Below are 12,813 nucleotides of genomic sequence, written 5' to 3' on the forward strand. Positions count from 1 at the left end.
ATTCTTAAGCTCCTTCCTGCTAGACTTATCTTCCAGATCATTACCTAGTTTTTTTTTAACCTTTCGTAAGCTTTTCTTTTCTTCTTGACTAGATTTTCAACAGCCTTTCTACACCCTGTTCCTGTACCCTACCATCATTTCCCTGTCTCACTGGAATGCATCTATGTAGAACCCCATGCAAATACCCCCGGAACATTTGCCACATTTCTGCCGTACATTTCCCTGAGAACATCTGTTTCCAATTTATGATTCCAAGTTCCTGCCTGACAGTCCCATATTTCCCCTTACTCCAATTAAACGCTTTCCAAACTTGTCTGTTCCTATCCCTCTCCAATGCTATGGTAAAGGAGTTAGAATTATGATCACTATCTCCAAAATGCACTCACACTGAGATACCTCACACCTGACCAGGCTCATTTCCTAATACCAGATCAAGTGCAGCCTTTCCTCTTGTAGGCTTATCTACATATCGTGTCAGGAAACCTTCCTGAACACAGCTAACAAACTGCACTCCATCTTAACCCCTCACTCCAGGGAGATGCCAATCAATATTTGGGAAATTACAATCTCCCACAACAACACTGTTATTATTATATCTTTGCAGATTCTGTCTCCCCATCTGCTCCTCGATGTCCCTCTTACTATTGGGTGGTCTATAAAAACACCCAGTAGACCCCTTCCTGTTTCTAACTTCCACCCACAGAGACTTAGTAGACAATCCCTCCATGACTTCCTCCTTTTCTGCAGCCATGACACTATCTCTGATCAGCAGTGCCTTGCCTCCACCTCTTTTGCCTCTCTCCCTGTCCTTTCTGAAACATCCAAAGCCTGGCACTCTAGGTAGCCAATCCTGCCCCTGAGCCATCCAAGTCCCTGTAATGGCCACAGCATCATAGCTCCAAGAACTGATACACTCTCTAAGCTCATCCGCTTTGTTCATGATGCTTCTTCTGTTAAAATACACATCTCAAACCATTGGTCTGAGTGTATCCCTTCTCTATCACCTGCCCATCTACCCTCTCGCACTGTCTCCAAGCTTTCTTTACTTATGAGCCAACCACCCCTTCCTCCATCTCCAGTTCAGTTCCTGCCCCCCAGCAATTCTACAAACCCCATTTCCAGAAAAGTTTGGATATTTCCAAAATGCAATAAAAAACAAAATTCTGTGATATGTTAATTCACGTGAACCTTTATTTAACTGACAAAAGGTTTTCAATAGTTTTACTGACCAACTTAATTGTATTTTGTAAACATACACAAATTTAGAATTTGATAGCTGCAACACACTCAACAAAAGTTGGGACAGAGGCATGTTTACCATTGTGTTACATCACCTTTCCCTTTAATAACACTTTTTAATCGTTTTGGAATTGAGGATACTAATTGTAGTAGATTTGCAATTGGAAATTTTGTCCATTCTTGCTTGATATAAGATTTCAGCTGCTCAACAGTCCGTGGTCTCTGTTGTCTGATTCTCCTCTTCATGATGCACCATACATTTTCAATAGGAGATAGATCTGGACTGGCAGCAGGCCAGTCAAGCACACGCACTCTGTGTCTACAAAGCCACGCTGTTGTAGCCCGTGCAGAATGTGGTCTGGCATTGTCCTAATGAAATAAGCATGGACGTCCCGGGAAGAGACGTCACCTTGATGGCAACATATGTCTCTCTAAAATCCTAATATACACCTCACAGTCAATGGTACTTTCACATACATGCAACTCACCCATGCCGTGGGCACTGATGCACCCCCATACCATCACTGATGCTGGCTTTTGCACCTTTCGCTGATAACAATCTGGATGCTCATTTTCATCTTTGGCACGGAGAACTCGATGCCTGTTTTTTCCGAAAACTAGCTGAAATGTGGACTCATCTGACCACAGCACACGGTTCCACAGTCTTTCAGTCCATCTGAGATGAGCTCGGGCCCAGAGAACTCGCTGGCGTTTCTGCATAGAGTTGATGTATGGCTTCCTCCTTGCGTAATACAGTTTCAAGTTGCATTTCTGGACGCAGCGACAGACTGTGTTGAGCGACAATGGTTTTCCGAAGTACACCCAATCTTGCATTGAGAAATGTTCCCTTTGAACTGACTAACAATTTTCTCACGAGTTTTGGCACAAAGAGGTGAGCCACGACCCATCCTTGCTTGCAAAGACTGAGCCTTTGATGGACGCTACTTTTATACCCAGTCATGATATCTCACCTGCTACCAGTTAGGCTGCTTAATGTGGAGTCTTCCAGACCGGTGTTACTTGAATATTCTGTGCACTTTTCAATCCTATTTTAACTCTGCCCCAACTTTTGTTGAGTGTGTTGCAGCCATCAAATTCTAAATTTGTGTATATTTACAAAATACAATTAAGTTGAACTATTGAAAATCTTTTCTTTGTACTTTTGTCAGTTAAATAAAGGTTCACGTGAATTAACATATCACAGATTTTTGTTTTTATTGCATTTTGGAAAATATCCCAACTTTTCTGGAAATGGGGTTTGTAGTTTAGACTGTCCCCAATAACCTTAGTAATAATACCTGCCAGGACATTGGCCCCCTCAGATTCAAGTGCACCCTGTCCTTTTTGTACAGGTCACACCTGTCCCAAAAGAGGTCCCAATGATCCTGAAATCTGAATCCCTGTCCCCTGCTGCAATCCCTCAGCCACACATTTATCCTCTACCTCACTCTATTCCTATACCCACTATCGCGTGGCACAGGCAGTAATCCCGAGATTACTACCTTTGAGGTCCTGCTTCTCAACTTCTTTCCTACATGGAACATAGAATAGTACAGCACAGTACAGGCCCTTCAGCCCACAATGTTGTGCCGACCCTTAAACCCTGCCTCCCATATAACCCCCCACCTTAAATTCCTCCATAGACCTGTCTAGTAGCCTCTTAAATTTCACTAGTGTATCTGCCTCCACCACTGACTCAGGCAGTGCATTCCATGCACCAACCACTCTCTGAGTAAAAAACCTTCCTCTAATATCCCCCTTGAACTTCCCACCCCTTACCTGAAAGCCATGTCCTCTTGTATTGAGCAGTGCTGCCCTGGGGAAGAGGCGCTGGCTATCCACTCTATCTATTCCTCTTAATATATTGTATACCTCTATCATGTCTCCTCTCTTCCTCCTTCTCTCCAAACAGTAAAGCCCTAGCTCCCTTAATCTCTGATCATAATCCATACTCTCTAAACCAGGCAGCATCCTGGTAACAACAGGAATTCTGCAGATGCTGGAAATTCAAGCAACACACATAAAAGTTGCTGGTGAACGCAGCAGGCCAGGCAACATCTCTAGGAAGAGGCGCAGTCGACGTTTCAGGCCGAGACCTCGTCAGGACGAACTGAAGGAAGAGTGAGTAAGGGATTTGAAAGTTGGAGGGGGAGGAGGAGATCCAAAATGATAGGAGAAGACAGGAGGGGGAGGGATGGAGCCAAGAGCTGGACAGGTGATAGGCAAAAGGGATACGAGAGGATCATGGGACAGGAGGTCCAGGAAGAAAGACGGGGGGGGTGGGGGTGCGGGGTACCCAGAGGATGGGCAGGAGGTATATTCAGAGGGACAGAGGGAGAAAAAGGAGAGTGAGAGAAAGAATGTGTGTATAAAAATAAGTAACAGATGGGGTACGAGGGGGAGGTGGGGCATTAGCAGAAGTTAGAGAAGTCGATGTTCATGCCATCAGGTTGGAGGCTACCCAGACGGAATATAAGGTGTTGTTCCTCCAATCTGAGTGTGGCTTCATCTTTACAGTAGAGGAGGCCGTGGATAGACATGTCAGAATGGGAATGGGATGTGGAATTAAAATGTAAGGTCACTGGGAGATCCTGCTTTCTCTGGCGGACAGAGCGTAGATGTTCAGCAAAGCGATCTCCCAGTCTGCGTCGGGTCTCGTCAATATATAAAAGGCCACATTGGGAGCACCGGACGCAGTATATCACCCCAGCCGACTCACAGGTGAAGTGTTGCCTCACCTGGAAGGACTGTTTGGGGCCCTGAATGGTGGTAAGGGAGGAAGTGTAAGGGCATGTGTAGCACTTGTTCCGCTTACACGGATAAGTGCCAGGAGGGAGATCAGTGGGGAGGGATGGGGGGGACGAATGGACGTAGCCTCCAACCTGATGGCATGAACATCGACTTCTCTAACTTCCGCTAATGCCCCACCTCCCCCTTGTACCCCATCTGTTACTTATTTTTATACACACATTCTTTCTCTCACTCTCCTTTTTCTCCCTCTGTCCCTCTGAATATACCCCTTGCCCATCCTCTGGGTCCCCCCCCCCGTCTTTCTTCCCAGACCTCCTGTCCCATGATCCTCTCGTATCCCTTTTGCCTATCACCTGTCCAGCTCTTGGCTCCATCCCTCCCCCTCCTGTCTTCTCCTATCATTTTGGATCTCCCCCTCCCCCTCCAACTTTCAAATCCCTTACTCACTCTTCCTTCAGTTAGTCCTGACGAAGGGTCTCGGCCTGAAATGTCGACTGCGCCTCTTCCTAGAGATGCTGCCTGGCCTGCTGCGTTCAGCAGCAACTTTTAAGCATCCTGGTAAATCTCCTCTGTACCCTTTCCAATGCTTCCACCATCCGTCTTATAGTGAGGCGACCAGAAATGAACACAGTACTCCAAGTGTGGCCTAACTAGAGTTTTATAGAGCTGCATCATTACCTCATGACTCTTAAACTCTATCCCTCGACTTATGAAAGCTAACACCTCATAAGCTTTCTTAACCACTCTATCCACCTGTGAGGCAACTTTCAGGGATTGGTAGACATGTACCCCAAGATCCCTCTGCTCCTCCACACTACCAAGTATCCTGCCATTTACTTTGTACTCTGCCTTGGAGTTTGTCCTTCCAAAGTGTACCACCTCAACACTTCTCCAGGTTGAACTCCATCTGCCACTTCTCAGCCCACTTCTGCATCCCATCAATGTCTCTCTGCAATCTTCGGCAATCCTCTACACTATCCACAACACCACCAACCTTTGTGTCGTCTGCAAACTTGCCAACCCACCCTTCTACCTTCACATCCCGGTCATTAATAAAAATCATGAAAAGTAGAGGTTCCAGAACAGATCCTTGTGGGACACCACTAGTCACAATCCTCCAATCCGAATGTACTCCCTCCACCGCGACCCTCTGCTTTCTGCAGGCAAGCCAATCCCGAATCCACCTGGCCAAACTTCCCTGGATCCCATGTCTTCTGACTTTCTGAATAAGCCTACCGTGTAGAACCTTGTCAAATGCTTTACTAAAATCCATGTAGATCACATCCACTGCACTACCCTCGTCTATATGCCTGGTCACCTCCTCAAAGAACTCTATCAGGCTTGTTAGACACGATCTGCCCTTCACAAAGCCATGCAGACTGTCCCTGATCAGACCATGATTCTCTAAATACCCAGAGATCCTATCCCTAAGAATCTTTCCAACAGCTTTCCTACCACAGATGTAAGGCTCACTGGTCTATAATTACCTGGACTATCCCTACTACCTTTTTTGAACAAGGGGACAACATTCGCCTCCCTCCAATCCTCTGGTATCATTCCCATGGACAACGAGGATATAAAGATCCTAGCCAGAGGCTCAGCAATTTCTTCCCTCGCCTCGGGTGCAGCCTGAGGAATATTCCGTCAGGCCCTGGGAACTTATCCGTCCTAATATATTTTAACAACTCCAACACCTCCTCTCCGTTAATATCAACATGCTCCAGAACATCAACCTCACTCCTTTCCTTACCCCGCTGAGCCACAGGGTCAGACTCCGTGCCACAGGTAGGCCATTCCCCCCCCCCCCCAAACAGTACTCAAACAGGAGTACTTATTAAGGGAGACAGCCACAGGGGTACTCTGTGGTATCTGACTCTTTCCCTTCCCTCTCCTGTTACCCACTTATCTGTCTCCCTATCACCTCCTCACTTTCCCTGACCAAACGAAGGCAATTCTTCAATAAGTTGTTATCCATCATTAAGGACCTTTACCATCCGGGATACATCCTGTTCTCATTACTACCATCAGTACAGGAGTCTTAAGCAGCACACAATGTTTTCAGAATAGCATCCTCCCCTCCACCATCACATTCCTGAACGGTCAATGAGCCAATGATCACTACCTCACTAATATTCTTCTCCACTATTTATTTCTTATTGTAGCTAAGTATTTTTTTATTTCTACTTATTGCTGCCACAACACAACAAATATCACGTCAGTGATCTAATTCTGACTTTGATTCAGACTTCACAATTCCAACACATGCCTGATTAGCTTTCCTCTTGCTAATCTTAGGTTATCACAAACTGGTGAGTTTCCTAAACTGCACCATGCCATTAATCCAAAAATCCTGCCTTGATACAAATAAAAGCCTTATTTCAAAATTTTCACCTTTATTTTCAAATCTCTCCATGACCTCATCCGACACCATCATAAACCACCTCCAATTCTATAAACCCAGAGACCACTATACTCCTCCAGTTCTGAACTTGATCATTTGTGAATAAAAGCATCTCAAAACCAGAGTCTTTATTTACCACAGCCAGGCTACATCTGCACTCAAGATATCTCTGCACCCAAGATTTTTCTTAAAACTTAAATTTGACCAAGTTTTTGCTCCAATGGCTCAGTAGCAAACTTTGCCAAGATTCCGACAAAGCATATTTTTACCATTTCATCGATCTTGATAGAATTTTTAAGAAAATTTTAATCTGTGTGTCTGTCCACAATAAATCCTCAAACTATCTCCATTATTTTCAGGAATGATCTTTAGCATTTTGTATACATTTCTGTTGCGTTTGTCAATTTTATGATTTGTGCACTTTAAACCATTTTGCAGATCATCCAAGCTGATAATTTTCTACGCTAAATATCTTTAATTCTTTCTTCAACACATCTGTAGCCTTACAAAGTTACGTTATAGAAACACAGAACATAGAATATCTAAAGCACATTACAGGCCAACCATGTAACGTACTGTAGAAACTGCCCAGAATTTCCCTATCGCATAGCCTCCTATTTTTCTAAGCTCCATGTACCTATTGTATCCGCCTCTACCACCTTCACTAGCAATGCATTCCATGCACCCACCATTCTGTGTGTGAAAAACTTACCTCTGACATCCCCCTTGTACCTGCCAAGCATCTTAAAACTATACCCCCTTGTGTTAGCCATTTCAGCCCTGGGAAAAAGCCTCTGGCTATCCATATGATCATATATATCTGAAAAACCCCTATTAGCTTTGCCTTTTCATAATTATTTCACTTCATGATTCTCAATTAGCTTCTATATTACTTTTTTAAAATTCTAAACATTTTTGCATTCTCTTGTCTACTTTGTGATCATTATTGTCTGTGTTTCAGACCATCTTTGGTCATCAACCAGTACAGCAGAAAATTCTTTCTGAGTATGACCTTCGTCTCATTAGGGACAAAATTTAACTAGAGATGAGCAACATTAAATGCAAGTGATTGTGCAGATGCTGGGAGTCCTTAGAAGCACACAAAGTGTTGGAAAAGTTATTTCCTATGGTAGGGGAGTCTAGGACAAGAGGGCATGACTTCAGGATTGAAGGATGTCCATTTAGAATAGAGATGTGAAGAAATTACTTTAGTCAGAGAGTGGTAAGTCTGTAGAATTTGTTGCCATGAGCAGCTGTGGAGGCCAAGTCATTGGGTGCATTTAAGTCAGAGATAGATAGGTTCTTGATTAGCCAGGGCATCAAAGGGTATGGGGAGAAGGCAGGGGAGTGGGGATGACTGGAAGAATTGGTTCAGCCCATGATTGACTGGCAGAGCTGACTCGATGGGCGGAATGGCCTTCTTCTGCTCCTATATCTTGTGGTCTTAAACTCAGCAGGCCAGGCAGCATCAATGGAGGGGGAAAGGGTTGAAATTTGAGCTTAGAGCCTTCATTTCTTTATATTGAAACCTGCCAATATTTTTCAATAGATTTTCAAGCCAAAGTTCCTTAAAATATGCCAAGTGATCCAACTCTATTCAATCATAAGCAAGAGAAAACTTGCAGATGCTGGAAGTCCGACGTTTCGAGCTAAAACCCTTCCTTTTAAACTTTTCAGGGCAGTCATGGCTGGAGGAGACTTTGCAGTGTAGTAATCCAATCACAAACAAGAGAAAATCTGCAGATGCTGGAAATACAAGCTGACCAACTCCGTTCAAGGGATTTTACAGTGCAATACAATAATTCTTGTTGCTTCTTTGGTTGGCACCATTAATTTAAAGAAGTAATGAACATCTTTCAGTGGTGAATCAGCTGCTTGCAAATCAGTGACAGCAATTTATCAAGCTTGGAATTTATGGGCAACTAATTAGTTTGAAATTGTTAGGTGGTTAGAGATCATTACAAATATCATTGCAAAAACTAAATTTTTTTTTAAAGTGAAAACTTGAGTCACACAAATCAAATTTCCCCAATCAGCTGCTGATCCCAAATCGATCAGAACTGAATAAAAACTTAGATAAAAGTAAATTAAACGGCCTAGCATTTTTACAATCTCTGGGAGATTTGAATGTGCAAGTATGACTGGGGCAGTCATCACTGGGGGTAGACGCTGCATCAAGGCCAGATAGTGGACGATGAACCCGCGGTCAGCTCCATTACTCCAAGCCAATTAAAGAATGAACAAGATTAAAATCGTCGAGGATCCCAAGTGCAGAAAACAAATCTGTGTTCAGCACCATCTGCCTGTGCTTGACCGGTCTTCCTCTTCTCTTGCTACTTCCATTGGGTGGGAAGTGCAGCAGTCTTGGGTCCCACAATGCGAGGTTCCGGAGCATTTGTTGCCCCGCAGCCATCAGGCTCCTGGACATGCTTCACTCACTTCAGTGCTGAACAGGGTCTGCAGCTGTGGACTCATTTTCGGGGACTCTGCAACTCATATTCCACATTTTGTTTTATTTTTTTTTTACTTTTTGCACAATATGATCAAGATGTCAAGGCCGAAGGACAAACTGGTGTTCAGCTCACTATTCCAAGGTTTACTAGGTTCAGCACTGAACTGAATCTGCAGTTGTGGCCTGCAGCCACTGGCACTCACCTCAGCACTGTCCATGCTCCGTGACTGCAGTTAATGTTCTGTGTGGTTTTTTTTTACTTTAATTGTTTGCACCATTTGTTCTCCCCCCACCCCCACGCACATTTCGTGTTATGGGTTTTTTTAAAATTGGTTCTATTGAGTTTCTTTGTTTTGTGGCTGCCTGCAAGGACAAATCTCAAAGTTGTATACAGTGATAATAAATGCTCTGAACTTTGACTGTATGGATATGCAATTGTAGAGAACTATAACATTGGTTTGTATTACTGAGATAGAAACAGAAAATGTTTATCCAATCTGTTTGTATCATTGTATTATAAGACCATAAGACATAGGAGCAGAATTAGGCCATCTGGCCCATCAAGTCTGCTCTACCATTCAATCATGTCCAATCCTTTCTCCCCACTCCTCAGCCTCACTCCCTGGCCTTATGTTACCATAGCCCCTGTTGAATATAACCATATATTAGACCATGTACACCATGCAAACCATGATGACTACACTGGAAACCATTCTGCTTTAAATGCCTCTAACTCTCAATATAGGAGATCTGCAGAAAGTAATGGAGGGCAACAGATATCTGAATGAATGATTTCACAGCCAACATTTCCATTTGAAAGTGAGAAAGACAGCAAGAAAAACTGAGTTCCACATTTGACTGTAAATAACTTGACTGTAAACTGTTAAACTGGTGTCAATTTGTTCAAAATTTCCTGTCTTTGAAAACCATTTAGCAGGAATAATTGAACGCAAATAACAGGAATTCTGCAGATGCTGGAAATTCAAGCAACACACATCAAAGTTGCTGGTGAACACAGCAGGCCAGGCAGCATCTGTAGGAAGAGGTGCAGTCGACGTTTCAGGCCGAGACCCTTCGTCAGGACTAACTGAAGGAAGAGTGAGTAAGGGATTTGAAAGTTGGAGGGGGAGGGGGAGATCTCTTTCAAATCCCTTACTCACTCTTCCTTCAGTTAGTCCTGACGAAGGGTCTCGGCCTGAAACGTCGACTGCGCCTCTTCCTACAGATGCTGCCTGGCCTGCTGCGTTCACCAGCAACTTTGATGTGTGTAGCAGGAATAATTGTTTGTGTTCTACCTTTTATTTCTACACAAAACATCTTAAACTGCAATTTTCTTACCTTTGACCAAACATCAATGTGCTTTTAGTCTCTGCTTCATTATAGGTTGATGGAGAACAACAAATAACTATTGTTGTTCTGCAGTTACCACCCAGTGAATCCTGTAAAATCCTTGTCATTTTGCTGTCACGGTACGGTACATAAGACTAAAAGAACCAAGATTTGAAAAGTATTACCCATGTGCAAGTAGATTTTTGTTAACCAATTAACTGCTTTTTCGTAGCAACTTGCAATGAAACAGTAATTTTAACAAAATTCATTCCATTTTCCATTCCAGTTTAAAATAAAGTAACCAAGCCTGGAGTGTTTAAGGATAAGAAACAGTAGCTAAATTTTAGTTGAACAGATGATGCATTTAAGGGCACATAAATAGAAACAGGGCTTTGGAAGTAATTGGATTGGATAATGGGATAAGGAAGTGCCAAGGAAGGAATGCAAGGATAGAAAAGGCAGTGAATACAGTGCCTATAAAAGGTATTCACCACCCCCCCCCCAAAGAAGTTTTCATGTTTTGTTGATTTACAACATTGAATCTCAGTGGATTTAATTTGGCTTTTCTGACACTGATCAACAGAAGACTCTTGTGTCAAAGTGAAAACAAATTTCTACAAATTGATCTAAAGTTATTGCAATTATTAAACACAATAATTGATTGCATAATTACACATCCCCTTCAAGTCAGCATTTAGTAGATGCACCTTCAGCAGCAATTATAGCCTTGAGTCTGTGTGGATAGGTCTCATCAATTTGCACATCTGGACACTGCAATTTTTCCTCATTCTTCCTTACAAAAGTGCTCAAGCTCCATCAGATTGCATGGGGATCATGAGGGAACAGTCATTTTCAAATCCAGCCACAAACATTCAATTGGATAGAGGTCTGGACTCCGATTTGTCTCTCCAGAATATTAATTTTGTTGTTTTTAAGCCATTCCTGTGTAACTTTGGCTTTATGCTTGGGGTTATTGTCTTGCTGGGAAAAAAAATTCCTGAAGTTGTAGTTCTCTTGCAGACTGCATCAGGTTTTCCTCCAGGATTTCCCTGTATTTTGCTGCATTCATTTTACTCTCTTACCTTCACAAGCCTTTCAGGCTTGATGTGATGCAGCTTCATGATAGGGATGGTGTGTTTTTGATGAGGTGCAACGTTTAGTCTGATGGCTAAAAAGCTCAATTTTGGTTTCATCAGACCACAGAACCTTCTTCCAGATGACTTCCCACATGCCTTCTGGCAAACGCAAGCTGAGATTTCATGTGTTTTTTTTTCCCCCAACAGTGGCTTTTTCTTTGCCCCTCTCCCATAAAGCTGAAACTGGTGAAGCACCCAGACAACCGTTGTTGTAAGCGCCATCACCCATCACTGAAGCTTGTAACTCCTCCAGAGTTGTCATAGGTCTCTTGGTGGCCTCCCTCACTAGTCCCCTTCTTGCACGGTCACTCAGTTTTTGAGGACGGCCTGCTCTAGGCAGATTTACAGCTGTGCCATATTCTTTCCATTTCTTGACATTTGACATAACTGTACTCCATTGGATATTCAGTGAATTGGAAATTTTCTTGTATTATCTTCTGACTTGTGCTTTTCAAAAGCCTTTTTACGGAGATGTTTGCTTGTTCTTTTGTCTCCATGGTGTAGTTTTTGCCAGGATACTGACTGACCAACAGTTGGACCTTCCAGATACAGGTGTAATTTTACTACAATCAGCTGAAACACATTAGCCACACACAGGTGATCTCCATTTAATTATGTGACTTCTAAACCCAAATGGCTGCACCAGTGATAATTTGCTGTGTCATATTCATGGAGGTAAATACTTATGCAATCAATTATTTTGTAATTAATTTAGACATGTTTGTAGAGATCTGTTTTCACTTTGACACTAATCTTTTTCTGTTGATCAGTATCAAAAAAGCCAAATTAAATCCACTGTGATTCAATGTTGTAAAATAATATAATATGAAAACTTCCAAGGGGAGGTGAATACTTCTTATAGGCTCTGCAAATCATAGGATCCACATTTTCAAATTAGTGCACTCAAGTCTAGCAGCCAGGAGTGGAGGTGGGAATCAGTTTAAGGTTGTACAATGGGACAGTGTAAATCTAAGAAAAATTAGGAAGGCTACCAATTTAATTTCAAATTATTAAAACAGAAGAGAAAAATGTAATAACAGCTTAAAAGATTTTGGTTATATTTAGCTCATTTTCCTTTACATATTGAGAATTCTGCTGAATCATCTTGTTGCTTCCCAGGCCCATTAAAGTACTACAGTTTAGAAATTTTAAATTGGTTAATGAAATTTGCAAAGTCAAAGTGCAAGAAACATAATGTATTCTTAATACTCACACTTGATTCTGCCAGAGAAGCAATGACATTCCCCAATGCTGACAAAGACCTGTTGATATTCTTGGCTTCATCGAGAACTGCGCCTTCTGCTCCAGTTTTACTAACCTAAGTGAGGAAAATTTTAAGTGACTGCATGAACATATTATCAACACCTTTACAATGATTCCCAATGTGTTTTTTTTAAAGTTCCTTATTCTTTCATATTATTTACTGTCACACCCAGTTCACTGTCACAAATTAAGCTGGTATGACAAACAAGTTTGGGCCTAAACTTTTGATACATAACATTGCT

The 12,813-nt window shown here is 42.5% G+C and overlaps 1 protein-coding gene across 1 annotated transcript in view; it reads right to left on the bottom strand.

The window, feature by feature from the left end:
• LOC134344472 (kinesin-1 heavy chain) overlaps positions 1-12,813 on the bottom strand; it is a 108,054-nt gene that overhangs the window by 48,851 nt on the left and 46,390 nt on the right. The window contains exons 9-10 of the mRNA XM_063044342.1: positions 12,522-12,626; positions 10,182-10,327 (exon numbers count right to left, since the gene is read on the bottom strand). Coding sequence (XP_062900412.1) covers positions 10,182-10,327; positions 12,522-12,626 — 251 coding nt within the window. The remainder of the gene's footprint in view (positions 1-10,181; positions 10,328-12,521; positions 12,627-12,813) is intronic.

The sequence above is a fragment of the Mobula hypostoma genome, chromosome 3 (genome assembly GCF_963921235.1).
Source record: "Mobula hypostoma chromosome 3, sMobHyp1.1, whole genome shotgun sequence".
Lineage (NCBI taxonomy): Eukaryota > Metazoa > Chordata > Chondrichthyes > Myliobatiformes > Myliobatidae > Mobula > Mobula hypostoma.